Source organism: Carassius carassius, chromosome 39, assembly GCF_963082965.1.
Source record: "Carassius carassius chromosome 39, fCarCar2.1, whole genome shotgun sequence".
NCBI lineage: Eukaryota > Metazoa > Chordata > Actinopteri > Cypriniformes > Cyprinidae > Carassius > Carassius carassius.
The window spans coordinates 21,726,418-21,751,468 of record NC_081793.1 but is presented as its reverse complement, the minus strand read 5'-3'; the positions used below and the strand labels follow the sequence as shown (position 1 = coordinate 21,751,468).

The 25,051-nt window shown below is 37.9% G+C and overlaps 2 protein-coding genes across 3 annotated transcripts in view; both read left to right on the top strand.

The window, feature by feature from the left end:
* Positions 1-3,115, top strand: part of LOC132121621 (unconventional myosin-XV-like) — a 31,283-nt gene extending 28,168 nt beyond the window's left edge. The window contains exons 55-64 of the mRNA XM_059531211.1: positions 20-150; positions 335-429; positions 527-604; positions 686-782; positions 890-1,038; positions 2,015-2,139; positions 2,258-2,391; positions 2,482-2,615; positions 2,710-2,847; positions 2,962-3,115. Of these exons, the coding sequence (XP_059387194.1) occupies positions 20-150; positions 335-429; positions 527-604; positions 686-782; positions 890-1,038; positions 2,015-2,139; positions 2,258-2,391; positions 2,482-2,615; positions 2,710-2,847; positions 2,962-3,057 (1,177 nt within the window). The 3' untranslated portion in view covers positions 3,058-3,115. The remainder of the gene's footprint in view (positions 1-19; positions 151-334; positions 430-526; positions 605-685; positions 783-889; positions 1,039-2,014; positions 2,140-2,257; positions 2,392-2,481; positions 2,616-2,709; positions 2,848-2,961) is intronic.
* Positions 3,116-3,921: 806 nt separating this feature from the next.
* On the top strand, positions 3,922-23,798 carry LOC132121620 (transmembrane protein 94-like). 2 transcript variants are annotated; one of them, XM_059531209.1, is made up of 32 exons: positions 3,922-4,065; positions 4,967-5,227; positions 8,296-8,415; positions 8,504-8,631; positions 8,718-8,854; positions 9,127-9,335; positions 10,156-10,307; positions 10,480-10,582; positions 10,878-10,964; positions 12,301-12,417; positions 12,765-12,821; positions 14,542-14,646; positions 15,262-15,435; positions 15,615-15,830; positions 15,923-16,235; positions 17,257-17,430; positions 17,521-17,623; positions 17,727-17,935; positions 18,348-18,529; positions 18,623-18,758; positions 18,861-18,970; positions 19,097-19,196; positions 19,436-19,544; positions 19,808-19,997; positions 20,655-20,732; positions 20,834-20,919; positions 21,013-21,094; positions 21,196-21,353; positions 21,437-21,528; positions 21,620-21,713; positions 21,846-22,016; positions 22,669-23,798. In XM_059531209.1, exons 2-32 carry the CDS (start codon positions 5,204-5,206, stop codon positions 22,739-22,741), a joined length of 4,089 nt encoding a protein of 1,362 aa, XP_059387192.1. In that variant the 5' UTR covers positions 3,922-4,065; positions 4,967-5,203; the 3' UTR covers positions 22,742-23,798. The 2 variants fall into 2 exon arrangements, with proteins under 2 accessions (XP_059387192.1, XP_059387193.1); XM_059531210.1 differs by lacking the exon at positions 12,765-12,821.
* Positions 23,799-25,051: the final 1,253 nt, after the last annotated feature.

The window sequence follows — 25,051 nt, the reverse complement described above, 5'->3', positions numbered from 1 at the left end:
TTGTTTGCTGATTTTGTAGGGAGAACTGTACCCGTGGCTGGCGTTTGTTCAATCTGGTGACTGGATTCTTCCCTTGTTCCAACACTCTCCTGCCATATTGCACCCGTCACCTGGAGGCCATCATTCATGATGCCAACCACCCTTTTCAAGGTACAGTATTCCCCTAACATCTTATACTGTATTTGTAGTGCTTCAATGACCCCACCAATATGAGCCAAGATTACATCATATGTGGGTTTTGTTATACAATCTGATTAGAAAGTCATTTGAACATATTTGTATGCACAATAATGGCTGTTTTTGTGTTTGCTTGGGTTATAATGTTTGTATTTAGAGCTGGCAAATGTGTGCATGAAGAATCTCAAACGGTCACTCAGTTTTGGAGGACGCAGGTACATCCCTTCCCATTCAGAGATGGAGGCCATTTTGGTAAGTGAAGACACATAAGAAAAGAAAATATGTTGAAACAAGAAAAGATGAAGGCATGTGAAGCATTTCTTTGCCCTGATATCTGAATCACGTGCAGGCTGGGAGGAACTCTCGTCGGCTGCCCATCATGCTGCCTGGTGGAAATGAAACTTCCTGCAAGATTCGCAGCTTTAGTGTAAGTGAGGGCCGTCTTTCTATTTATATTCTATTCAGATAATGTGTTGTTTACATGAAGTCCTATTCTGCTTTTCTGTAGGTTGCATTTGAGGTGGTACAAGACTTTTGCACTGAGATGGGCATCATAAATCCAGCAGAAGTGAAGGAATTTTCCATCCATGCCACTAAGAAAAGAAGTGAGATATCTTTAGTCACTCTTATGCTCAGATGAACACACATTCATATCAGTCAACGCTTTTATAAGGGTTTTTTTTTTTTGGTAACCATGAATCCCTCTCTTTAGGTGATTGGACACGCCCAATTCACTCTGATGAGTATCTGTTTGACTTCCTGCTGGATGATGGCTCCATCTCCCTCTCCTTTCAACGAATAATCTGGAAACAGCCGCTCCAGTTCAACAATGATCTTTATGTGGAGTTCCACTACCAGCTGGTACAAAAACAGTCACTTTTGAATTCATTATAATTTAAAATATTAAAGTAATAACACAACCCCTGTGTTACATTAATGAATATTCAAGATTTCAAGATATATATCTTGCCACAACAACAATCAACAAACACAACAAAAATACATTGAATGACAAGAATAATAGGAGTAGGATGAAGAAAAATAATAATTTTATAAACTCCTACCCCATTCTTATATTAAGAAAGTTACAAATTAGATGGCCTCACCGACATGAAAAAAACAAACAAATAGAAATAACCCAGACCAGATGTAATCTACTCTCAATTTTAACAGTTTTTTTTAAATGATTAATTCTGCTTAAACAACACTAAACAAACAAAAACAACAATGATGCGATAATGACAACTCTAGAAATGAAAACAACGACGAGACCATCATTGTTATAGGTTTAACAATTTTCACATTTATCTTTATACAAGTTAAATATCTTCTGTTTATACTTATATTTAAATTGAAGAATATTTGAACAACATTTTAGATAGTTTTCTAGAAAATTCCATATTTTCACACCAGAAACTGAAACACACATTTGTTTGAGGGTGTTTCCAGTAAAAGGTTGTTTAAAATCATAATTTCTTAATAATTTCTAAAATCAAAAGTTTTCAGCATTGATAATAATGAGAAATGTTTCTTGAGCACCGACTCAGCATATAACAATGATTTCTAAAGGATCACGTGACACTGAAGACTGACACAAAGGCTGTTGAAAATTCAGTTTGAACATCACAAAAATAAATTGCATTTTAAAATATTTTTAAATAAAAAAAATATTTAAAACTGTAATATTTCACAATTATTTTTGATCAAATAAATGCTGCCTTGGTGAGCATGCTCACAAATCAGTCTTGAACTTTTTTTTAAATATCTATAATTTTCATATCTTTATTCATATATTTTTTATTGTATGATGGATGCCATCTTATGTTTTTTTTTTAAGCTTGTGGCTAATTATCTGAAAGGGAGGCTGCTGCTGCCCATGAGCAGCTCTACAATCTACCAGCAGGTGGCAGAGTTGACCGCTCTTCAACACCTTGCCCTTGGGCTGACTGATTTACCCTCCAAGTAATTTTATTCTTTTTATCTCAAACCATGTGATTTCCATATCCCTAAAACTTTCAGTGAAACTTTAAACTGACATTTGAATCATTGGTTTAAATAAGAAACTTATTTTCATCTTCAGCGCTGAGGTGAAGCAGTACCTTCCCCAGACGGACCGGCTCAACCGCAGTGATGAAAGACTTCTTGCTGCTATACGGGCACAGTTTTCTACCTTAGGCCCCTTCGGCCATCTTGATGCCAAAGCTCGCTTTATCAGTGAGTGAACAAACCTGTCTACATCTTTCCAGACAGCTGTTAAACCATTTCAGATCCTTATCCATATAAACAAACTCTTCAAATTTCCAGAAAGTGTCAGTTTGCTGCCTTTCTTTGGATTTGATGTATTCACTGCTCAGAAAGTCAGTCATCGCAGCTGCCCGTCTCCCTCCCTGGTCGCAGTCAGCCATGAAGTTATCAAAATCATTGATCCCAAATCACAGGTATGACATCCTTGTTCAGTTCCCGTGATGTTTTGATCTTAACTGTGTGTTTTAACCATACCCGACCACAACTAAAGAATCACAAACTTTGCAGAATGAATGTTTGACAATGTCTCTGGAGGACGTGCAGTCCTTGCGCTCAGTCCGTCCCAAGAAAGACAAGCTGCCATCGGTTGAGATCAGCTTTAGTGGCCAAACTCAACCCAAGACTGTCAGCTTCAGTCTAAAGCAGGTTTGTATGTAGATAAAGATCATGGATATATACAATGCAGTCATTTTCAAGAGCTGGTCTTATTAATGTTTTGGTTTTGATTAATGAGATTGCTCTATCTCTCGTGTCTCCCAGGCGAAAGAGCTGTGCCACACCATTGCTGTGATTATGGAAGAGGTGGTGAAACCCCCCTACAGCAATGTGTCCAGTCGGACCGGAACCCCACATTAAACAAGCAACATATGCAAAGCTCACCTAATAACCCATGACTTACTCTAAAGTTCACAGATGTCTCCTGCAATGAAATATTAAGACGTTATATATATATATATATGTATGTGTGTGTGTGTGTCTATGTATGTATGTATGTATAAAGGATGTACAAACATCAAGGTTACCAAATGTTTAATTCATTATAGCCAGGGTTTTTCAGGGGGCATAAAGATACTGCGGAGATGTATAGAGTATACAATTTTCTATAAAAAATACAAAGACATTTTGAACTGTTTGGAATGAACACTATAGATTTAATAAGCGTTATTTAATGTAATATATATATATATTTTTAAACAAATGTGTTTAATTTAGTATCATTATGAATTTATACCACCAAATGGGGAGATTTGATTATATTTATTATAAGGCTGATCTATTTTGTATATGTTATAATTGTTTAATTATTTGCCTCCAAATAAAAGAAAACTTACTAGTGAGAGTAGATGTTAAACTATTAAAGTGTTAATGTTTTAAACTATTAAAGTATAAATGTCTTCTGAAGTGTATTGTTCATTATTTTTCAATAAAAATCCCTGGTATCTCCCCTCCTTTCTCTCTCAGAAAACCGATAATTATTATTATTATTTTATTTTTATTTTGCGTGCATATATTTTAACAGCGATATTTATAAATATGGATTTATTATAAACCCCATATGACATCAAAGGTTTCACGTTGATGTTCCGGGTAAATACGCCTAAAACTGTGAGCCAGACCGCCCTGTAGTGTTGACCAATCACAAAACACAAAACAAAGCAAGTCCCGCCTCTTGGATATCACTGACCAATCAGATTCCACTACATCGACCCTGAACAAAACATACTACGCCCTTCTGGTCACCAACATGGCCGTCACCAGGGAGCGAGTCCAAGGATTTTGAGACCAGTATTATTTGATTCTGCTTAAACGCTTTTGATGATTGACAATGCCGCTTGCGGGTCGTTGATGTTGCAGCTCTATAACGTAAGTTTACGTCGATGAAATGTGATCTGAACATGTAGCCAGTACAATTTAACCCCTAGGTTAACACGAACCAGCTGTGTTTCTAAATGGTGTAATTATATTTATATATAAAGGATTGTAACTTTGACAGCTCATTTCAACAGTGAGATACAGCAGGATTGTTTCTGTCAGTCGCAAACCTTGATCAAACGATCAACATGCAAATGGGAGCTGCCTTTCACATTAACATAGGTGTGTAATACATAAATGCAAGCTGTTACTGTAAAGTATTTAATAACTTTGTGCAACACCACTGCTTATTTAAGGTGTCTCTGTAGAAATATACATATTACTAAACAAATGTCATTTTGTTTTAAAGCTTAGTCTGTAAATAAGTTGTATAGATGAATCCTGTATTATCATTTCACTCCCTGTAGTTAAATATTAAAGCCTCTAGTTCCTAGACTAGTTACATCAACACCACTAGTAAAGTAGCCTACTTATTTAGTAAGTATCTGTGTAATGCTGTCAGCACTTCTTCTCTCTGAATATTTTGGATTTATGAGATAATGTTTATTTATTTATTTTTTGGGTCCAGTGATGGTTAATTAACCAACTACCCTTATTTACAGACATGCTATTGCTCTTTATTGCACTCTTGTGTGCTTTTGTCAGTGAAATAAGTAGGCAAAGGCCAGTCTGATCATCGTCTGTACATCAATAGTGGGAAAATGTTGTATTTATTTTGAACACTGATTTACCATTTTGAATTCTGAATGATTTTGAATACTACATACTGATACCATGAATAAATAAATTTCCTAATAACTCCAGCATGTAATCCTGACTTGGATAATGATGTTAATTGTAGTCATTGATTATGTGTTCTAACTCCTTTTGTAACACTTTCTGGCCTCATCAGATCCCTTTGAATGTAAGAAGAGAGAAGCTACACCCTCTTATTGATTCCATTCCCCTGGGCTTCGACGACAGCCCCAACATTCGTCCCTCAGACTGGCAGTGGCCGCAGGTGCAGTGTCTTGGAGCTGGGGGCCACAGTTGCCTTCCTCTGCCAGGAGGGCTGGGATCGGGACAAGTGTGGCCCGTAACTAACAGCTCTGGGCGTCTCGATAGAGTATGGTGAGAGACAGCGGCTGCCATGGAGCTAAAGGATAAGAGACATGTAAGTCTCATGATCACACCAGTCTCATATAAGGTTTAATAAATAAATATTCTTACTGTTTTTGAAGTAGAGTTTAATTCATTAGGATGGTCACATTTTCGAAACAACGTCCAGCCGCATGCATTAATTACTGTCATGTAAAATGACTGTGAACTCAAACTCATTGACCCTGGGCTTTAGCAAAGTTGATTCTGCATATTTATTCTTTTTGTTATCAACTCATGCAAACAACCTTGTGTGTGGCTTTGAATGTCTAAATTTGCCTTTTTTTTAATTATTTTTTAACATTGCTTGTGTTAGACAGCATTATTAAGTCATTATATGTCATTGGCAGTAATGATGTTGCTGTGTTCCGCTCTTGGTTCTTGTCTTACCTGTATCGATTTTGCTGAGGTGAGGGAAGTGTGCTGGGATAGTTGTTTCTGTGGTGCAGGAACAGGGGGATCTGAATCAGACCCTGAATCTGGAGTGCATTGCAGGGTCGTGACTCGTGAGGTTCAGTGAGGATGTGAAGTTTTGTTTAGCTTAATGACTAGTTTTTTGGTGTAAAGTGGTATTTTGGGTGCTATGCTGCATTTCTAAATGTTGAATTATTTTACTTCACAACACCAAATTCATTGAAAAACTGCAACTCAAGCAGTAGTATATTAAATGTTTTACATAAACATTTTTATATCATATCAAATTTTTTTGAAAATGTTTTATTTATACTTTAATTTATATATAATATACTCCTTAATATAGGCTACTTATAATTTAGTATTAGCATTTAGTATTTAATTTTTTAGAAGTTTTGATATTTAATTTTTGTTTCGTTTTGCTTAAAAAGATATTTGAAACAGACATTGTTCATTATCATTTGCTGGTCATTTGATCCATACTTTAGTAAGGTTGTGAAGTTCATTAAGGATGCGTTTCATCCTACTGCGTCCCATCACTGCTAGGATTGTAAATTGCTATGTTAGCTGGAATGGATGAATGCCTGGACAGGGCGGCGAGGGCACACCATGCTTTTGCTTGTCTGTAAAGCCCCTCTCCCTCACTTTATACTCCAGTTCTTTTGCTCAAAAGCTCCCCAACCCTGCTACCTGCTCACCCTATTCAGTTTTTCATTGTCATTTTACACCCTTTTTGCCTGTTTCTCTTTTTTGGTGGTGTGTCGCAGCTGCCTCTGCAGAGCTCTCAGCTTAATTTCTTAATTTCTGTTCATTCTTCTTAAGCTTAACTGTTTGCAGGAGACCTACACACTGTTATTGGTTGAAAAGAATGGTTTTGTGTTCATCCTCTCCGGTCATTTGTACTGGTTTTAGTTTGCAAATCTTTTTTAACCTGGCAGACTACACCAGTGTAGCTGGGACGTGCCCAAAACACAGCCTCTGAATGCGCAGAGGAAGAGACTGTCTGTCCAGACTGTGCGACTGGTGCTGAAACAGCAGCTTACATTATCCCGTAGCACCCTGGCACACTCGTGTCCAATCCACACGCACACCAGTCGCACATTAGTCTGTCTGCAGCAGAGGGACTGTTCACAGCCATGATCCTGAAAAATGGGGCCTGGTTCTGGAAGAATAAAGTGAGTGGATCTGTGCACTCTTATTTGCGTCTCTGGGTGTAAATGTTCCATGCATTTTTCAAGGTCTTGAGTGGTTTATCTGTAATGTGTGAGCTAGTACTGTAAATCCCTGCTTGTTGATGTGTGAGAGATGCTCATGCAGGGATTTAGTGCCTCTCTGGCTGTGGGAAAGTGGCGTGTTTATTTATAGCGCTGAGGCATTCATTTGAACCTACAGGACCCCGGCCGTCCCGGAATGCTATTGGTAGGGTAGCAACTTAATTCATCAGCGGAGAGAGACTTTTCTTTTGTTACCATACTAGGCATGTTGAACGATGAAAGTTTCTGCCTAAATGAATAGGATTGAGTTACTGCGTCTGCATTCCCTCAATGTTTTGCTTCGGTAGTTCAGAACTGGTGAACTGGTTATTTACTAGCAGTGTCATGATGAAATGTTACAGATTAAATGCAACTTTTTGACAGGCTGTCAGTTTCTAGAAAGATTATTTCAGCTCATTTCTGAGGTTGGGACAGTCTGTGGGGCATTGCATTGCATTAGTGATTGTTTAGTTGTTGTTAGTATAGGCACAACTATACATGTTGAATAGTGTGATTATAATTCCAGTAATACTAGTCTGACTCACTGACATATTGTAGCACAAACTAGCCCTTAAAACGTAAGTTTTTGATCTGCCTAGTTTTTAATGTCATGTGACAACAATTTTTAATTAAGGCAAACTTTGAAGGACTTTTGTAAGATGGACCAAGAAAAAAACAAACATTTAAAGGATCTTTTAAAGAGTTGTATATACAAAATTGTTACTCTTTTCAATTCTAAGTTTGAATTGTATAAAACATTATTATATTGTTGAATGTTGAGTAGCCTGTGAAGTTGATATGGCGATACATTTAAATACAACCAACCAACAGTGCGCAATAAATATATATTTTTACATTTATATGTTATAATTGTTAAAAAAAAGGTATAACAATACAAGTAGGGGTGCACGATAAATATCGGCCGATAATTAATGCGCATCTTGTCAGTAAAGCCAGTTATCTAACTGACAAGCTGTGCAATTCCACGCTGATAATGAACATTAAATAAACGCCACTTGTCATTTAATAACAGCTGCTCTGTGTGAAATCACGCACCTGATGGAATTTACCGCTGATTAGATAACCGGCCTTACTGACCAGATGCGCATTAATTATCGGCCAATATTTATCGTACACACCTAAATACAAGCTTCACTTTTGTATTTGTATTTGTAAGTGCATTACTAAACACGATTTGTGTTTGTTTTTATAATCTGTAGTAAAGAAGCTATTGTCTATAATAGACAGCATTCTTAAGTTGTGGTCACAGTAGCTAAATTTTGTCCAAATTTCATTGTCAAAAGAAGTCTTTTTGTCAATAGAAATTATTGTAACAATGTATAAAGATCTTCACTTTCAAGCAAAGCAGATTTCTGTTGGTCTACTTGAACTTCCTTGACATCCGGTTGTGCTGTAGGAGGAGGAGGCGACTCCACTGGGACTGTCCACGGCTCATGCTCTGTGCACCCTACGGGACCAGCTGTCCAACTTATTGGGTCAACACCAGAAATCCAGCCGGCGTAAATCTACCATACAGGTCTGTTCCTGAATGCATGTTATCAACATAGTTATGGTATATTACTTTTGGCCTGATTTTGGTTTTCCTCTTTTTTTTTTTTTTACAGGAGCAATGGGCTAAGAGCTTCCTTCACCATGACAACCGGCATTCGTGCTTCCATTGGCCGGGAGCTGCTCTCACTCTGGTTGTGGTGGTTGGGCTTTTGTGTTGTAATGGCAGCCAGCCGGTGGGCAGGTGGGCAGGGCTTAGTGCAGAAAACAGCACGTAGTCGGGTTTAGCTATCAGATATTTTTATGTAAGTATTTCTTTTGTTCTCTCAGTCAAGGCATAGAGTTAGTGAATGCGGGCGCACTTTTCCTCCTCCTGCTGTTGAACCTCTTTCTCATTGGGCGGCAGCAGAGGTTACGGATGAGTGAGGTGGTGCGGAGGCTCAAGTCCATCATTTCACAGCTGAATGGTGAGAGAGCAGCGAGTGTTTGAACGTCTAAAGGAATTATTCATGCTTCAGGAAATAATAGAGATGGTTATGCTGTGGTTTATCCATTCATTTGCATTATATTTCCATGCAATGCTAAACACACTTTGATATACAGTAATTGGAATTATGGAAAAATTTAAATTCTGTCATTATTCACTCTCATGTTGTTTCATCTTACTAGACTTGGCTAGACAAGTCTAAAAAGTAAATGTTCACTTGTTAACTCACATTTCTTTTCTTATTATTGCCAGATTGTTTGAAGAGAAGTGCAGAACATCCAATCAGATGGGCCCCCTCTCTGTGTCCTGACCTCTACACCCCGACTTCTCCTTCCTGGTCACTGCATTGGACATTCAGAGATGGGCAGCTGGTTAATCTACCGGTCAGTCTTCTGGTGGAAGGTGATGTCATCGCTCTTAGACCGGGCCAGGAGGCCTTTGCATCTCTCAGAGGCATCAAGGTAATGTTGGATTTAAGTTTCTTTTTTTGTATTGGATATAGATATTTTACAATATACTTAACAATTACCATGTTAACAGTATTAAGTATTATCTGTAAAAAAATAAATAAAAAAGAATTACAGAATTTGTTTATATCAAATTCTATATTTTTTATATTTTCAGTTCAGTTTGCATTTTAATTGTTCTTTTCATTTGAATCACTTTTTTTTTGTTTTGTTTTTTTAGTAATTTTAGTACTTAAGCTTAAGTTAGTTGCCAACATTTTTAATTCTATAAAGTTTTTAAGTTTGACATCTAATACTTATATTTTGTTTAATTTCAGCTTTATTTCTATTAATGAAGACAATGTTTTAATAGTTTTAATTTTAGTTAATAGATAACAACACTGCATGATAACCAAAATATCAGTAACTAAATGTATGGTTACTCCTTTAGTGGTGTGACCCAAACACAGCCACTTGGGAAGTATTTTATATTTAATGTGCAATTCTATTTGAGGAATGAGATTTTGACCAATTAGCTTTCAGTGGGTGGGGCTACATATTGTGATGCCTTAGAAATAAAAAGAAAGCATTGAACACAATGTCCTCTCACTCATCGTGACTGATTAGGAAATATTGTCACACTTTTTAATAGAGATCCACTATCAAGCTGTTGTGATTTTCCTGAAGTCGTAATAACTCTTTGAACTACATACTGGTATTTTGTGCTAGAATCTGAAACCGTACAAAAGAAAACCTTGGAGAACTCGTGCTGTTTTTTTTTAATGAGTGTTTCTCTCACTCTGTTCTTCTCAATCCCTGTATGTTCTGTTACCAGGATGACGAACACATCGTGCTGGAGCCAGGAGATCTTTTTCCTCCATTCTCTCCTCCTCCTTCCCCACGTGTGAATGAGCGGAGGGGCCCCCACAGTCCCCAGCAGTACCGCCTCTTCAGGGTGGTGCGCACACCTATACTCGACAGTGTCAGGTTAATATCTCCGAGCCAAACAAACTTGCTATGAAAGCTGAAATATTTTTGGTTTGATTTTAAGGAAATTATATCTATATTTTTTTTATGCCATATTTTCTTTGTGATATGTGAACATTTTTGTGTTCTCACAGCAGCTAATAGTAACGAATCCCCTTTTTCTGGCCAATAGGAACAGTCTTGACCTGGCTCTCTCCCGTCCAATCACAGCCCTTGATAATGAACGGTTCTCAGCGCAGTCCATCATTGCCAAATTCGCCTGTCCAGCTGTATTGGTATGACTAAACTGAACCCATGCGCACTTTAAGTTTTCAAAATGGTTTGTTTCACACATATTGTGCCTGCAAGCAACATCCTTTTTGACACTCATGTTAACAGTTTGCTGTATTCGTACTGCATAGTATGTATTTAGATTATATTAAGAACTATGAGCTGTCAGTGTGAAAGCTGTCATGATGTTCACATGCCCCGGATGCAAGATGTGTGATCACGCATAACAGTTACAAAAATTTGTGTGAAAATATGTCTCCATTTACTGATGATGATCTTTGCTCAAATTTTCATTTAAAGGTGGCCTTTTTCTGTGTTAACACGATCCGGTACTTTTGTGACGCTCCCGGTCTCACCACTAGACCCTTCAACTTCCTTCAGTTGCAGGTTGATAATACTTTATCTCAACTCAGAATTTTCTTTCAGTTTTTTTTATTTATTTAGAACTGCTTTGACACTCTGAGAATAGTAAGTATTAGGTTGAAGTCATCATAGAATTCTCTTTTTCATTTAATAGTTTTTTTTTTTTTATTGCACCTTCATTTAGATTATTAACCATTAGAGTGTATGGAATGATATTCTGGACATTATTCAAAAGGAATTGCAAATTGTATTTGCAATTGCGTTTTCAATTTGTGGTCGCATAAAATGTGACATAATCCAAATGCAAATAGTTCCTGGAGTATAGAGTAGTTCCTGGGGAAAAAAAGGTTCCTGGTACAATTGTTCCGGGTAATTTCGGTTGAAATTTGGCATTAGATTGGCAAAGACATCATTACTTATGATGCTGTTCGTCAAGGCCGCAAACTCATTTAACCTGTCCAAAACCAAATGGCTTCTGAGTAAAAGGAAATCTGTACCATATGAACTGTCATCAACTTGCTGCGTGAGTGTCAAAATGTCCTCCACAATTTCACCAATTACTTCCATTTTTCAAAACATTCCATAAAATCGTCTATTAATAATTGTTTATTACCGTCGACTGTGAGTGACGTCACTTCCCAAAGCAATCATGCCCCATTAAATGGCCCCACCCCTGTCAATTGATTGACAGGTTTCTGTGTAGACGTCGGAAAATTCAAATGCAAAAGGAATTACGATTCCATTTGAGTTTTGGCAGTTTACATGCGCTGTGCAGAGAGAGTGAAAAAGCAAAAAAATCCTTTTGAATAATGTCACATTCCATAAGAGTGATTAGGCAAGTTTCAAATGACATTATTGCACCCTTGCAAGACACTGATTAATGATACTCATATAATCATTCCAAATAAAAGCAAGCAGCTCAATTTCTGATATAGGGGACTTTCCTCAAGACTGTTTGTGAAGTCTACATACAGTGGTCACTTTACATATGAGATCCTGGGTAGCGTGTCCTTGCAATATGCTATGAAACCTAATATTTTTTATAATATACAGATTTCTAGTTACACCAAACTCTTTCAAAAATTGTTTTACAAAAAAAATCCTTGTTAAAATTTATATACAGTAAATCACATTCATGAAATGAGAAAAGTTGAAAGCCACTGTTGTAATGCTCTAAATGACTACTAATGGAAAATATTATTTAGATATTTATTTTTATCAAAGCCTGCACAGAGATAAGAAATACATTTGAATTAGAGAGACAAAGAGGTGCAAACCTTTTATTTGCCCCAATGATTCTGATATTAATGTTTTCTTCTCCCTCTCTTCTTCTCCCTCTCTTGCTGTCTTTGATGAATAGATGATGGGTGTATTGCCGATTTTACCTCTTCTGTTTCCTGTGATGTGGATTGTGGTCAATGCGTACGGAGAGGCCCGCATGTTAGCCGAGTCCAGCCGTAACTCTCCCACTGGCCTGGTAAGACAAACAGAACACAGCACATTCAGTCACTTGTCCATGCTTACTTATGAATTGTTCATTACCAAATTCACACTTATACATATGCAGACACGAAATTTGCACAACTCGCAGAACTTCCCAAATCCCACACCAACGGATATTGCTGCTAATTTGTAACTCGCTCTGTCTGGGATTACTGTGTGTATTAACTTTGATTTGCAGCCTAAACACTGCATGAGGAAGTAAATCTCGTTGGCCCAGCTCACACTAGTAGTAGAGAGGCTTAGGGAGGGATTGCAGAGCCGAGGTGAAGCGATAAGGCTAGAGTTGATTAGGTGTTTAATCAGACTTTTCTCTCATCCCAGCTTGCTAAGTTCTCTGAGGACACTCTAAGCAGCTTCACGGAAGTGATGTCCTCCCAGGTATATCCTCTGTATTCCTCCTCCTCCCGTTCACCACACGCTTCTTGTGATCCCTCTCCCTTGCTCTGGGTCTTTCCACAATCGTCATCTTTTTCTTCATCTTTTTGTTCTGATAATTACTCATGTCAACTTCTTTATCAGAGGATCACTATGAAAAGAGCCTGTTTTTTTTTTCTTGAGTTACCTTTTTTTTTTTTTTTGATTGTTCTCATTGTTTTCTTTTAAAATACATGGTCACTTCATCTCACTTGTATGATCAAGTTTGCAAAATCGCTTCTTGTGCTGCCGGTTAGTTTGGCACCGCACACGCTGACCTGTGACCCCTCGGCCTTCGCCTGCCCACCTTCTGTCTGCCTGAGGTTTGCATGATAGAGCACACACTCTTTCTATAGTAGTGGTGCGTGTCTAAACTACATTTATCTGAGCTAATGTATATTATGAGAACTACTGCATGATCAAGACTCTGTTTTTTCCCTATACAATTTCCAAAGTGTGGTAAGTATTTGTCTGCATGGACAGATCAGATACATGAACGGGCTTCTACTGTGTGTTTTGCTCTTTAATGATTTATTTAAGGCTTTGGAATACAAAAAAGAAAGGTTTTAATATGATCTTCATAAACTTCCCCAGGGGTTTGTTTAACAGTTGTGCACAGTTTAAGTCTGAGTGTGTGTGTGTGTGTGTGTGTGTGTGTGTGTGTGTGTGTGTGTGTGTGTGTGTGTATTTGATGATGTGTCTTTAAAGACCCAGTGAAATCAAAATTGGACTTGTGGCTTTTTGTTGAGTTTCCATGTCTGTTGGATTCAAGGTGGCCTATATCCTAGTATAGTCCTAAGCTGACTTTTTTATTTATTAAAAATACATTTTTAACAAAGATAATTTATAAATGCAAGGTTAAATAGGATGAATAAATTGGATCAGTGACTTTTAAAAATGTAAAAACTGCAACATTTTTATCATTTAAAAAGAAGTTTTTTTTATTGTAATTAATTTGATGACAAAGCTGAATTTCAGCAGTCATTACTCCAGTCTTTAGTTTCACATGATCCAGAAATCATTCTAATATATTCAAAGTCAATTGATAGGCGCAAGTCGCTGTGCTTTGAATGCCAACCAGTTTTTCTTTATATGTAATGATAAATCATTCACAATGGGAACAAGAACATGTATTAAGAAAGTAAATTAGTTCAGTTTTGATTTCATCTTGAGCTTTAAAGGTGGATACTTGGACATCTGATGTGCATCAGATAGATTCTCCTTCAACTAACAGCTTTAAGTTCTTCAGTTCGGTGCTGCTCTCCTGTAGCTGCTGCCTCAAGCTTTCAGTTGTTTGCTTCAGTTTCAAATCTTCTGTCATTCAGTCAGTTCAATTTCTCTCTCCCTTTTCCTGCTGCAAGGTGCATTTATTATAATTATGAAACGATCCTAAAAATCTCTGAATGCACCAGGACGAACCCAAGTCTGTACATGCTACTGCTTCTTTCTTCCTGCCTAACTCTCCCAGGCTTTGTCTTACAAAGATTCTCTTTGTGTGTGTGTGTGTGTTTTGTCTGAGGATGGCATCCAGAACCAGGTTTCATAAATCCAGACACTATTGCAGAGCCATTGGCAACCCAGAGGTGCTGATGCATGGATTTGTGTTTCAGTCAGGGGAGAAGATGACACTCACTCCATACTTGTGTGTGTGTGTGTGTGTGTGTGTGTATGTGCTTGTGTATAGGAGATGCTTCGCTGTGTGTGGAGACACCTGGTCAGTGTGTTGAAGGGAGAGTCCCAGACCCTCTGTCATACCTCCAGTCTGCTACACTCGTTGGGTTCAGTCACTGTAAGTGCTCCCCCTGCTGTCATATTGGAAATGTTACACTTCCTGCTTGCAGTTTAAAAAAACGGCTTAATGTTGACTTTAAAACTGAATAAAAATTAAAGGAATGTTCTGGGTTATTTTCAACCTAATTATCAATTACAGCAGGTATTCTGAAACATTTTCTTACATCCTTGAGATTCTGCATCTGTATCATGCTGGTAATCACCACAAAACGATAATTACAGCACATCCCTCAGTATGTATAAACAAATTTCAAGAGGTGTTTACAGTAATTAAATACTCTTTATACTGCAGGATTGGAGGGCATGAATGCAACACCGCAAATCGATTTACTGTCCAACACATTTTATCATTCTTATGCTTGATGGGGAGTGTAATTGTATTAGATCTGTAGCTGTTCGTCATCAACAGTACACAAAAATCCTTTTTAATTAAAACTTAATTATGATCAATACCATGAGTTGCTTTTACAATATTGTTGTACCAATCATATTTGCAGTAATCTATAAAATGCAAACATATTTACATTATTTGGTAAAAAACTATAGACATTTGCTTTAAATTCAGAGAATCATAAGCTTTATTGTTTTATCATATTTCCTGATCCGCTCATAGGTGCTGTGCTGTGTGGATAAGCAAGGCGTTCTGTCCTGGCCCAACCCTAGTCCCGAGACTGTGCTGTTCTTCAGCGGACGAGCAGAACCTCCTCATGACAGCCAGGATGACCTCAGAGATGACCTGTTAGTCAACTCCCTCTGCAGGACAGAGGGCGAGGAGGAACGAGACGAGGTACAGGTGATAGCTAGACTGACGTATCATAGAATTTCTTTTAATCCTGATGATTTGAATAAGGTTTCATAAGAAAATACAGCATGTAATTGTACCCGATAAGGCTGGACTTGAAGAAGTTGTTATTTTATCCAGTGTTTTTGTCTCACTTCAGTCTGTGTGTGTTTTCCTGTGTTTAGCCTCAGGAAGCTGAAGCGCTGCTGTGTTTACCAGTGTTTGAACCCTCCCTTCACGTGGCTGAGCAGGAACCCAGCGAGACGCCACATGACACCGTCCGCTCCTCAGACACCCAGCGTCAGCATCAAGGACCCCAAACTACCCGTTCCAAACACCCTTCAGGATCCAATGTCAGTTTCAGCAATGCAACTGAAGGTGGTGAAGATGGCATTGCTCAGGTAGGACTACATCTTTTTGTTGCTGCTTGAGCTGGCTCAGTTTATAACTATGCAGTTTGGTTTATGTATGTGTATGTGTCTCCTGTTTCCAGCCATGCGGTATGGGTGATGATCTGTGTGAAGCAGAAGATTTTGTGTGCGACTATCATCTGGAGATGCTGAGCCTGTCCCAGGATCAGCAGAACCCTGTCAGCATCCAGTTTGATGACTCCGGTTGGCAAAATCACCTGTCCTCTTTGAAGCCTCTTGGCTTGAACATCCTGTTGAACCTGTGCAATGCCACCGTCACCCAGCAGCTCTGCAGATTCTCAGACCACCTGTCAAACCTGGCGCTGCAGGAATGCCACGGGGCGGTTCTACCCGTTCATGTGCCCTGGGGCCTCTGTGAACTATCTCGCCTTATAGGTACACGAGAGAAGCATGTTAACAAACATATATTCAGGATTTATAGTATTGAACAATAATCTTTCATTAATTTTGGATGAAATTCCCATCACAAGAATACAGGGCTATACAAACACAAATGACTTTTATCATTCAACAAATTCAATCTGTATTATTATTGTCGACAGAAATTTAAAAAACATGTAAAAACTCACTTAATCTTTAAAAACACTAATCATTTTATGTATTCTTTAGCAAAACATAAAGAGAATTTTTTTTTCATACTGTGTATTATTTTGTGTGGCCTATATTTATTTGTAGCAATTAAAATGATATATGTACGTATATTTTTTAGTTTTTAATATTTTAATAAAAAAAAACAATTTAAATATAAGAAAATACAAAACAGTGTGCGCATCCAAAAACCCAAACTGGGCCCAGGTGCAGGATAAAAAAGAATAGCAATAAAAATGTAATAAAAAATACCGCTCTTATTTATATATATTTGTTTATATATATATATATATATATATATATATATATATATATATATATATATATATATATATATGTGTGTATATATATGTATATATATATATATATATATATATATATATATATATATAAACATACATTTTTTCATTTATTTTTTAGAATGCAATTTAAGACGATTAATTTGGTGCCTGACGAAGATCTAATCAGTCGAAATGTTGCGTTGTTTATATAAATGTGTATATATATATAGTATCGGTTTCGCTAGTGCGCAGACATTCCTTTTATCTTTCTTTATTTTTATGTTGAATTTTCGTATCAGGCAGAATACTAATATCAATCCATAGCCTCAATCCATAATGATAAATGAAAAAAAATTCTAATATTGGCCAATATGGATGTGCAATTTTTATTGGACATTGTGCATCCCTAATTATTTATTAACTTCTACTCTGGCAGTACTTCTAGTGACGTTAAAAACTCATTTTAGTATCTTCACATCCTTTCTTAAGATTACTGGGTTGTTCTTTCCTGTTCTGTTGTATGTCAGGTTTCACTCCGGGAGCGAGGGAACTGTTTATGCATGAGAATCATCTGTCTCTGTACCAGCTTCCTTCAGGAGAGAAGCCCAAAGAATCTGTCCCCCGTCGTCTCCATCACTTCACAAAACGCCAGCCTCCCATCAGTCACCTCATCAGTCTCTTCGTCAAGGACAGTACTTCCAGTATGGCCTGTTATTTTCTATCCCAATTCCTGTTTGTCCTCTGTGATTTTGTTTAGTCATTGACCTTTTCCCCCCTTGAACTCTTTTCAGATAATGTACAGATGCTCTCCCATGGCTCTGCTGACCTCATCCTGGAAGCCTGCACAGATTTCTGGGACGGGGCAGACATCTATCCGCTGTCTGGCTCTGATAGGTCAGAGACACGAATTAAAAAAACTGACCCTATTCGTTTAGTTTTCTTGATATGCAGAGTGGAGTTTGTATGTGTACTAAAGTACTGGTATTATGCCCAATAGGAAAAAGGTTTTAGATTTCTACCAACGTGCCTGTCTGTCAGGATATTGTTCTGCATTCGCATATAAGCCTATGCAGGTGGCATTGTCTGGACAGCTCAACGGAAAGTGTGTGGAGCTGGCTCCAGGGCCCGCCCTCTTTTCTGGGGTGGAGCTTCCCAGTACCATCCCCATCAAACAGAGCAGCCGCAGGAACAGCTGGAGCTCTGATGGTAAGAGACATTGTCTGGACAGTAGAGCTAAAAATATATATCTTGATATGTTTGTCTGACGATCAGCTGATCCCATACATACATAAAGAGATAGATGTTTGTGTAGCTGGATAGATGCGTAGATGGATAACTACATAAATAAATAGATGGATAGACAGATGGGACAGCTGGATAAATAGCTAGATGGATGGATAGCTGAATGAATGGATGGATAAAGGATACGTAGATGGATTGTCAGATAGATAAATACCTGAATAGATAACAAGATGGATACATGGATGGATAGACGGCTAGATATGGATAGATACTCGATTGATCCATTTTTTGATATGTATTGGATTATTTAAACCGATTCACTGAAATGAATCAAACTTACCAACTCTAATATGTTTGTGTACTGTGCATGATTCAGAGGGTATTGGAGAAGGTTTGGAGAAGGAGGACTGTGTGCAGGCTCTGAGTGGCCAGATCTTCATGGGAATGGTGTCATCCCAGTTCCAGGCCCGACTGGACACTGTACGGCTCATTGAGAACCTGGTGGTAGCCTGTATCCGCTTTGTGTACTTCTCCATGGAGGACGAGCTGCGCAGCAAAGTATTACACTGATGAGAAAAACACGCTCCGTAGAAACACGATGCATTTGCTTTGTCATATTTGTTCACCTCTTAATGTTGGCTTTGCTTGTAGGTGTTTGCAGAGAAGATGGGCTTGGAGACAGGCTGGAACTGTCACATCTCTCTGACCCCAAACGGAGAGGGTCACTACGATGGTGCTCCGTCCAGTCCTAGCCAAGCAGGATCTCTACATGATGACCTTCTGCATGGTAAATGTGTCTTTCTGCCTGCCGGTACACACAATTTACATAGACTACATTTTCCCCTCATTTGGAAATTATTTAAACGATACAATCTCTCTATGTTCTTAGATTCTCGTGATGATGCAGAGGGCCCACTACTGCCTGAGGACCAATCAGATCTCGCCAGCTTCCAGCCTACTGATAGTGATGTGCCCAGTTTCTTAGAAGACTGCAACAGAGTAAGCAGACTACTCCAAATGCCACTTTATATGCACCTCCATGCCACCTTTGCAGTGTGAATTTGGTAGTTTGAAATATGTTGCTTAAATACTGATTGATGCTCTTTCCTTTCTGTTGTTCTATAGGCCAAACTGCCTCGTGGCATTCATCAGGTTCGTCCTCATTTGAAGAACATAGACAATGTGCCTCTACTGGTGCCCCTGTTCACAGACTGCACCCCTGAAAGTGAGTCAGCCTCAACACCAGCTTTAATGTCAACTTTAAGCAAAAGTTGTGATCATCTTTTCTTCTGTTATGACATATAGTATATCTCGGTTGAAAAACAAAATGTAGGGTGGGACTTGATTTTTGTCAGTTTGTCAATTTAGATCTCAAGGTGACCCCTTAAAGTTTTGTGGCTTTTAGTCCATGTGTGTTATATGCTAGTGTACTTGAGTTGAACCCTCTAAATGTTTGTTTCACAGCAATGTGTGAAATGATGAAGATCATGCAGGAGAACAGAGAGGTGACATGCTGTTTGGGGAGCTCCGCAAACTTCCGTAACAGTTGCCTTTTTCTGCAGAGTGACATTAGGTGGGTAACACACGTCACTTTACTATGCTGTACACCAGAATCAAATATGCCCTAGAATCTTATGCAAAGCTGCAATATAAAGAATGTTAATTTTCAAAAAAAAACTAAAAAGATAGATTTGAGTATTTGTGTAATGCATAATACTAAATATGTGAGAAAATATAGTGTACATCAAAAATTATGTTTCTTTTAGAGTACTCTATAACTCATTTGAATTTAAAGTGATTCTGGGGATTTGGAAACCTTCTCTTTGTGTGTTTTAGTATCTCCCTGGATCCTCTTTACCCATCCCGGTGCTCATGGGAGACATTTGGGTATGCTGCAGGCTGCGGGCTGAATAGAGACTGTGATGAGCTGTCTCCAATGGGGCTCAGTGCTAGTCTCAACAGCCTGGCCTGCTCCATGTCCTTCCATCAGGGCGAGAGTGTCAGCATGGTCAAACTCATTGAGCAGGTATACATGCATCAATACACACTCGCTGGCATGCTGAAGGGTTGATGAGGCTGTTAATCACATGGGAGCATGAAGATACACTGCTCATGCAGTGAATTCATTATAGTTTAAAAGGTGGGGGTATGTAGTTTTATCATGTCTGCAGTTATTTGTGATGGTAGAGCTGAATATTCAGTAGTTATTACTCCAGTCTTCAATGTCTGAAGTGTCTGCTTAATATTTCGGTGTAAACCGTGATACCTTTTTTTTGATGAAAAAGAAACCCAAAGTACAGTATTTATTTGAAATAGAACTCTTTTATAACAGTATACAGTATACATTTATTTTCATTTGAGTCATTTATACATTCTTGTTTAATAAAAATATTAATTTCTTAAAAAAAAATATTACTGACCCCAGATTTTGAACAGTAGTATGCTTACAACCGAAAGAAAAACATGGGGGTATTTTTACTGCTTATTAAATGTAGACAGATATAGTTATAAATAACTGAAAAGAAAAATGATTAAGTACATGAATATAAGTCATGCGGGTTCAAGTCTTGCTTGCAACCTGTCCCAATCCCATTGCCTCATCGTCATTTCTTGTCAGTTTTTACTATATCTAATAAAACAATCTTTAAAAAAAAAAAAAGGGTTGAATCTGATGTATCTTCAGGCGAGACACACCACCTATGGCATCCGCAAGTGCTTCCTCTTCCTACTGCAGTGTCAACTGACACTGGTCATCATTCAGGTGAGGGAAAAAAACAGACCTGCATGTTATTTACAGGACATAAAATTTACAGAATTCATTCAAAATTCATATTCAGACTCCTTGATATCTTGATTTTATAGTTCCTGGCCTGCCTTATTCAGCTACCTCCTCCCATGAACATCACAGACATACTGTGGCTTTCCTGCTTCTCTTACCCGCTGCTAAGGTAATAAGGAAAAAACGTTGCATTTTAGTAAATCTAGGTCACCGTGTCATATCAGCGATCTTTATATGTAAAACAAAATCTTGGCATTCGCAGCGTATCCTTACTGGGAAAATCACCAGACAGTTCAGTGATGACAGTCGCTACTGGAAAGAATCTGGACTCCATACCGCGCAAGGTCAAGTCATGAGATTGTGCACACAATGCACTCGATTTACACTAAACGCACCTGATGTACCTCACATGTGCATTCATGTTGTTTTTGACTCCATCCCTCAGACCCAGCACTACTTTCTAGGCTGGTTCCTGTTGAAGTTTGGTCTGACGATGTTGGCCTACTTAGTCGGCTTTGGGTTTTCTCTACAGGAAATGTGTTCTATAGCAGCTAACCGCACAAAAACTTATAACAGCACCTGCTCTCACATATTCACATCTAGGTAGACAAACGCTTGAATGTAATTTTCTCTGTTTAGATGCCCTGAATTAGTTATGAGTGCTAATCAATGATTCATGTGTACAGCTCACAGGACGGCCCGCAGTGGTTTAGTGAATTGTCCAATGGGCTGCTTTTGATGCAGAAGATCATGGCAGGTTTTCTGGCTCTGCACACAGGTGACTTTAATAAAATACATTGCCTGATTTGAATATTTATCTAGATGTATCAGAGTGAAAACAACGTATTATCTCTCTTCCTCTCTTTCAGTGGTCATCTCTCTGAGCTATGTGCACCGTTCACAACCCCTGTGGCGGAAGAACCCGTTCAGTAACACATGGTGGTGTCTCACGGTGCCTGTGGTGTGAGTGTTTCATGTAGAGAATGGTTATTTTATTAGCAAAGTCACATGCTAAGTCAAATGTTTTTGAGAGCTATTGTCACTTCCCTGGGATCATTTACAGTAAATGCACTTTGCCAATGGTTTTTCTTGCAGACTGTTGGGACAGGTGGTGCAGGCTGTGATAGATTATCAGTTGTGGCAGGACAGGAGTACAGAGGTGGTCTTCACACTGCATCACATCCCCCTCTTGGTCTGGCTGTTGGTCTCTCTGTCCATTGTACTTGTGGTGCTAATCAATGAAGCAGTAAAACTGCATGAAATCAGGTAAGAGGATAAATCCGTTTAATGTAGAGAAAACATTCTGTCCTCATTTACTCACCTTCATGTCATTGACAACCCTTTCGTTGATACAATTAATGCATATATAAAAAAAAATATATAAATTTGCCATGAAAGTAGACCATACAACTAATTTAAAATATTCCGAGTCATCTGAAGCTGCATGATAGCTTTATGTGAGAATAGGCCACAGTGTATACTGTTGTTCAAAAGTTTGAGCTCAGGAAGAATAAAAGTTATATTAATACTTTTATTCAGTAAGGACACATTACATTCCATTAAAAAAAAAAAAAAAAATATATATATATATATATATATATACAGTATATATATATCAATTTCCACAAAAATATTAGGAAGTTAACATTGCTAATAAGAAAAATCGGCATATTAGAATGATTTCTAAAGAATCGTGTAACGATGAAGCTGAAAATCCAGCTTTGCCATCAGAGGAATATATTACATTTTAAAACATACTAAAGTAGAAAACCGTTATTTTGAAATTTCACTATAATGACAGAATGTACTATTTCTTTACCTATGTGATTCCTTTCAATTCTTAAGCAGTCCAAATCTAGCCTACATATGTCATTTATCATTTAACCCGCAGCTTATGAAAACATGGCTCTGATTTCAGGATACGAGTGCGTTACCAGAAGAGGCAGAAGCTTCAGTTTGAGACTAAGCTGGGGATGAACTCTCCCTTCTGACCTGCCTCTGTAAAGCACAGCATGGTCGTACACGTCAGCCTCATGTTCATTTCAGTGGTGGAGGAGATGAAGAATGCTTTGGATTTCCCCCAACAGAGCTCTCGCTGCAACAGAACTCTGAAGGGCTGCATTTTTAATCCGTGAGAGCGATCTTTGATTTAGGCTTTACTCAAAGTAAAGGTTTAATCTGTGTTGTTTTGAGGGATGTTTACCTGCATGCTGCTTTGGTTTGGACAGGGACATTCAATGGAGGGATTCTTTTTTAATGAGTCAATTCCTTTGCCCACTTTATGCACGATATAGAGAATATATACCAAAATGTACAACGGAGGGCTAAATTAGCATGCTTTTTCTTCTTTCTTTTTTATCTTTTTTATTCGATGTTGTGAAATGGGGATTTAATTGATTTCCTTGGTTTCAAACATGAGACAGTTGACCGCTCATGAGATGAGCTTTAGCTGTAGGTTCTCTGTGTTCGTATTTCAGCCGTATGGTTCTTTATCACACTGCTGAGAGGTTTCGTGTAGTACTGTACATCATAAGAGCTTGATAAAGCCTGTTTTAACCGGTTAGAATGTGAATGTCATCGCCTCAACTTACCTCATATCCAGAGGGGAAAGATTACATTGTGTTCTTTTGTGATCATGATGTACAAGTGAATTTACTTACAAAAATATATCAGCAAGAGCAACTTAACTTCCAAAATCAAATGCAGTCAGTGTGAGACTGTGTGCAAATTCATTTAATAGCTTACTTAGAATCAGTCAGGCATTAAATAACTTTTCCTTTTACAGATCGATATCGGATGAAATGCATGAGTCTTTTAAACCATTTTTACCTCAAAGTTCTTAAGTTCAATCAGAACACAAAGTCTTTTTAACCAGGCAAACCAATAGCTGTCCAACTGAAGGAAGAATGTTCCAACATGAATTGTTCTCTACAGAGACGTTTGAAATGTTTTTTCATGTGTGATTGTCAGCCAGAATGCACTGATTTTTTATTTATTTATTTATTTTATTTTGCATACATTTGCATGCAAGACAAAAAAATCACTTGCCTGATGAATATAAACAACTCTGGATGGGGTAGGCTTATTTAAATTAAAATTAATTTCTCCACCCCTATCCAGAGAATTCAGTGTTTACTGGTAAAGAGGGATATTGAACTTTTATTCTGTTCTACCTCTAGCTGATTGCTAATATAAATTCTAGGCAACATCATTTTAATAGGTTTTATTATTATTTTAATTTATGCAGTTGGGCTGCACCTATAGAGTATAAGAGGCTCAGTTACAGTGTCACCAGATGTGCTTATTTAAAAACCACATTCAAGTGTATATTCTGGCAGTGACCAGCTAATCTCCAAATTACCAGCACTTTTTCCCAATACTAAAGTAATCCACTAACATGACTTAGCCTAGACTCATCAAAAGGAGAATTTAAAGGGATAGTCCACCCAAAAATTAAAACTGCCATTATTTGCATACCCTCATGTTGTTCCAAACCTGTTAGACTTTATTTCTTCTGCAGAACATAGGAGATACCGTATTTTCCGGACTATAAGTCACACTTTTGTTTCATAGTTTGGCTGGTCCTGCGACTTATAGTAAGGTGCGACTTATTTATCAAAATTAATTTGACATGAACCAAGACAAATGAACCAAGAGAAAACATTACCGTCTCCAGCCGCGAGAGGGCGCTCTATGCTGCTCAGTGCTCCTGTAGCCTACACTGAAGACATAGAGCGCCCTCTCACAGCTGTAGACGGTAATGTTTTCTCTTGGTTCTTGGTTCTAAATAAATGCGACTTATAGTCCAGTGCGACTTATATATGTTTTTTTTCCTCATCATGACGTATTTTTGGACTGATGCGACTCAGGTGTGAATATAGTCCGAAAAATACGGTATTTAGTATAATGTGTTAATCTTTTGTATACATACAGGGAAGGTCATTCATGTTTGGAATTATATGAGGGTGAAGAAATCATTTTCTTTTATTTTTGGATTAACTTTTCATTTTTAGGTGAACTGTCCCTTTAAGTTGCTGCTAGAGCTGTATAAAGTGGTATATTTAAAAAATGATTCATGTGTACAGGCATCATGAGACCTCTAGAGTCTATAGTCCACAACCCAGTTAGTATTTAGTCTTTCAAATGAGCCACAGTCTATGACCTTTTCTACATACTGAACTGCAAGATGTCTTAATTTATTGATCTCCTGCCTCTTTTTGTTCCGGTCTCACTGTTATACTTCAGTTTAAATCGCAAATACATACTGTAATCTCTAATCTAATGTTGATATTTATTTTGAA

Bases quoted from the DNA above. Each gene is read 5' to 3' on its own strand.
- LOC132121620 (XM_059531209.1), top strand. From the start codon at position 5,204: ATGGAGCTAAAGGATAAGAGACAT. The intron at 10,308-10,479 runs GTTAATATCTCC...TCTGGCCAATAG, and splicing joins CCTATACTCGACAGTGTCAG to GAACAGTCTTGACCTGGCTC. The intron at 10,965-12,300 runs GTTGATAATACT...TTTGATGAATAG, and splicing joins TCAACTTCCTTCAGTTGCAG to ATGATGGGTGTATTGCCGAT.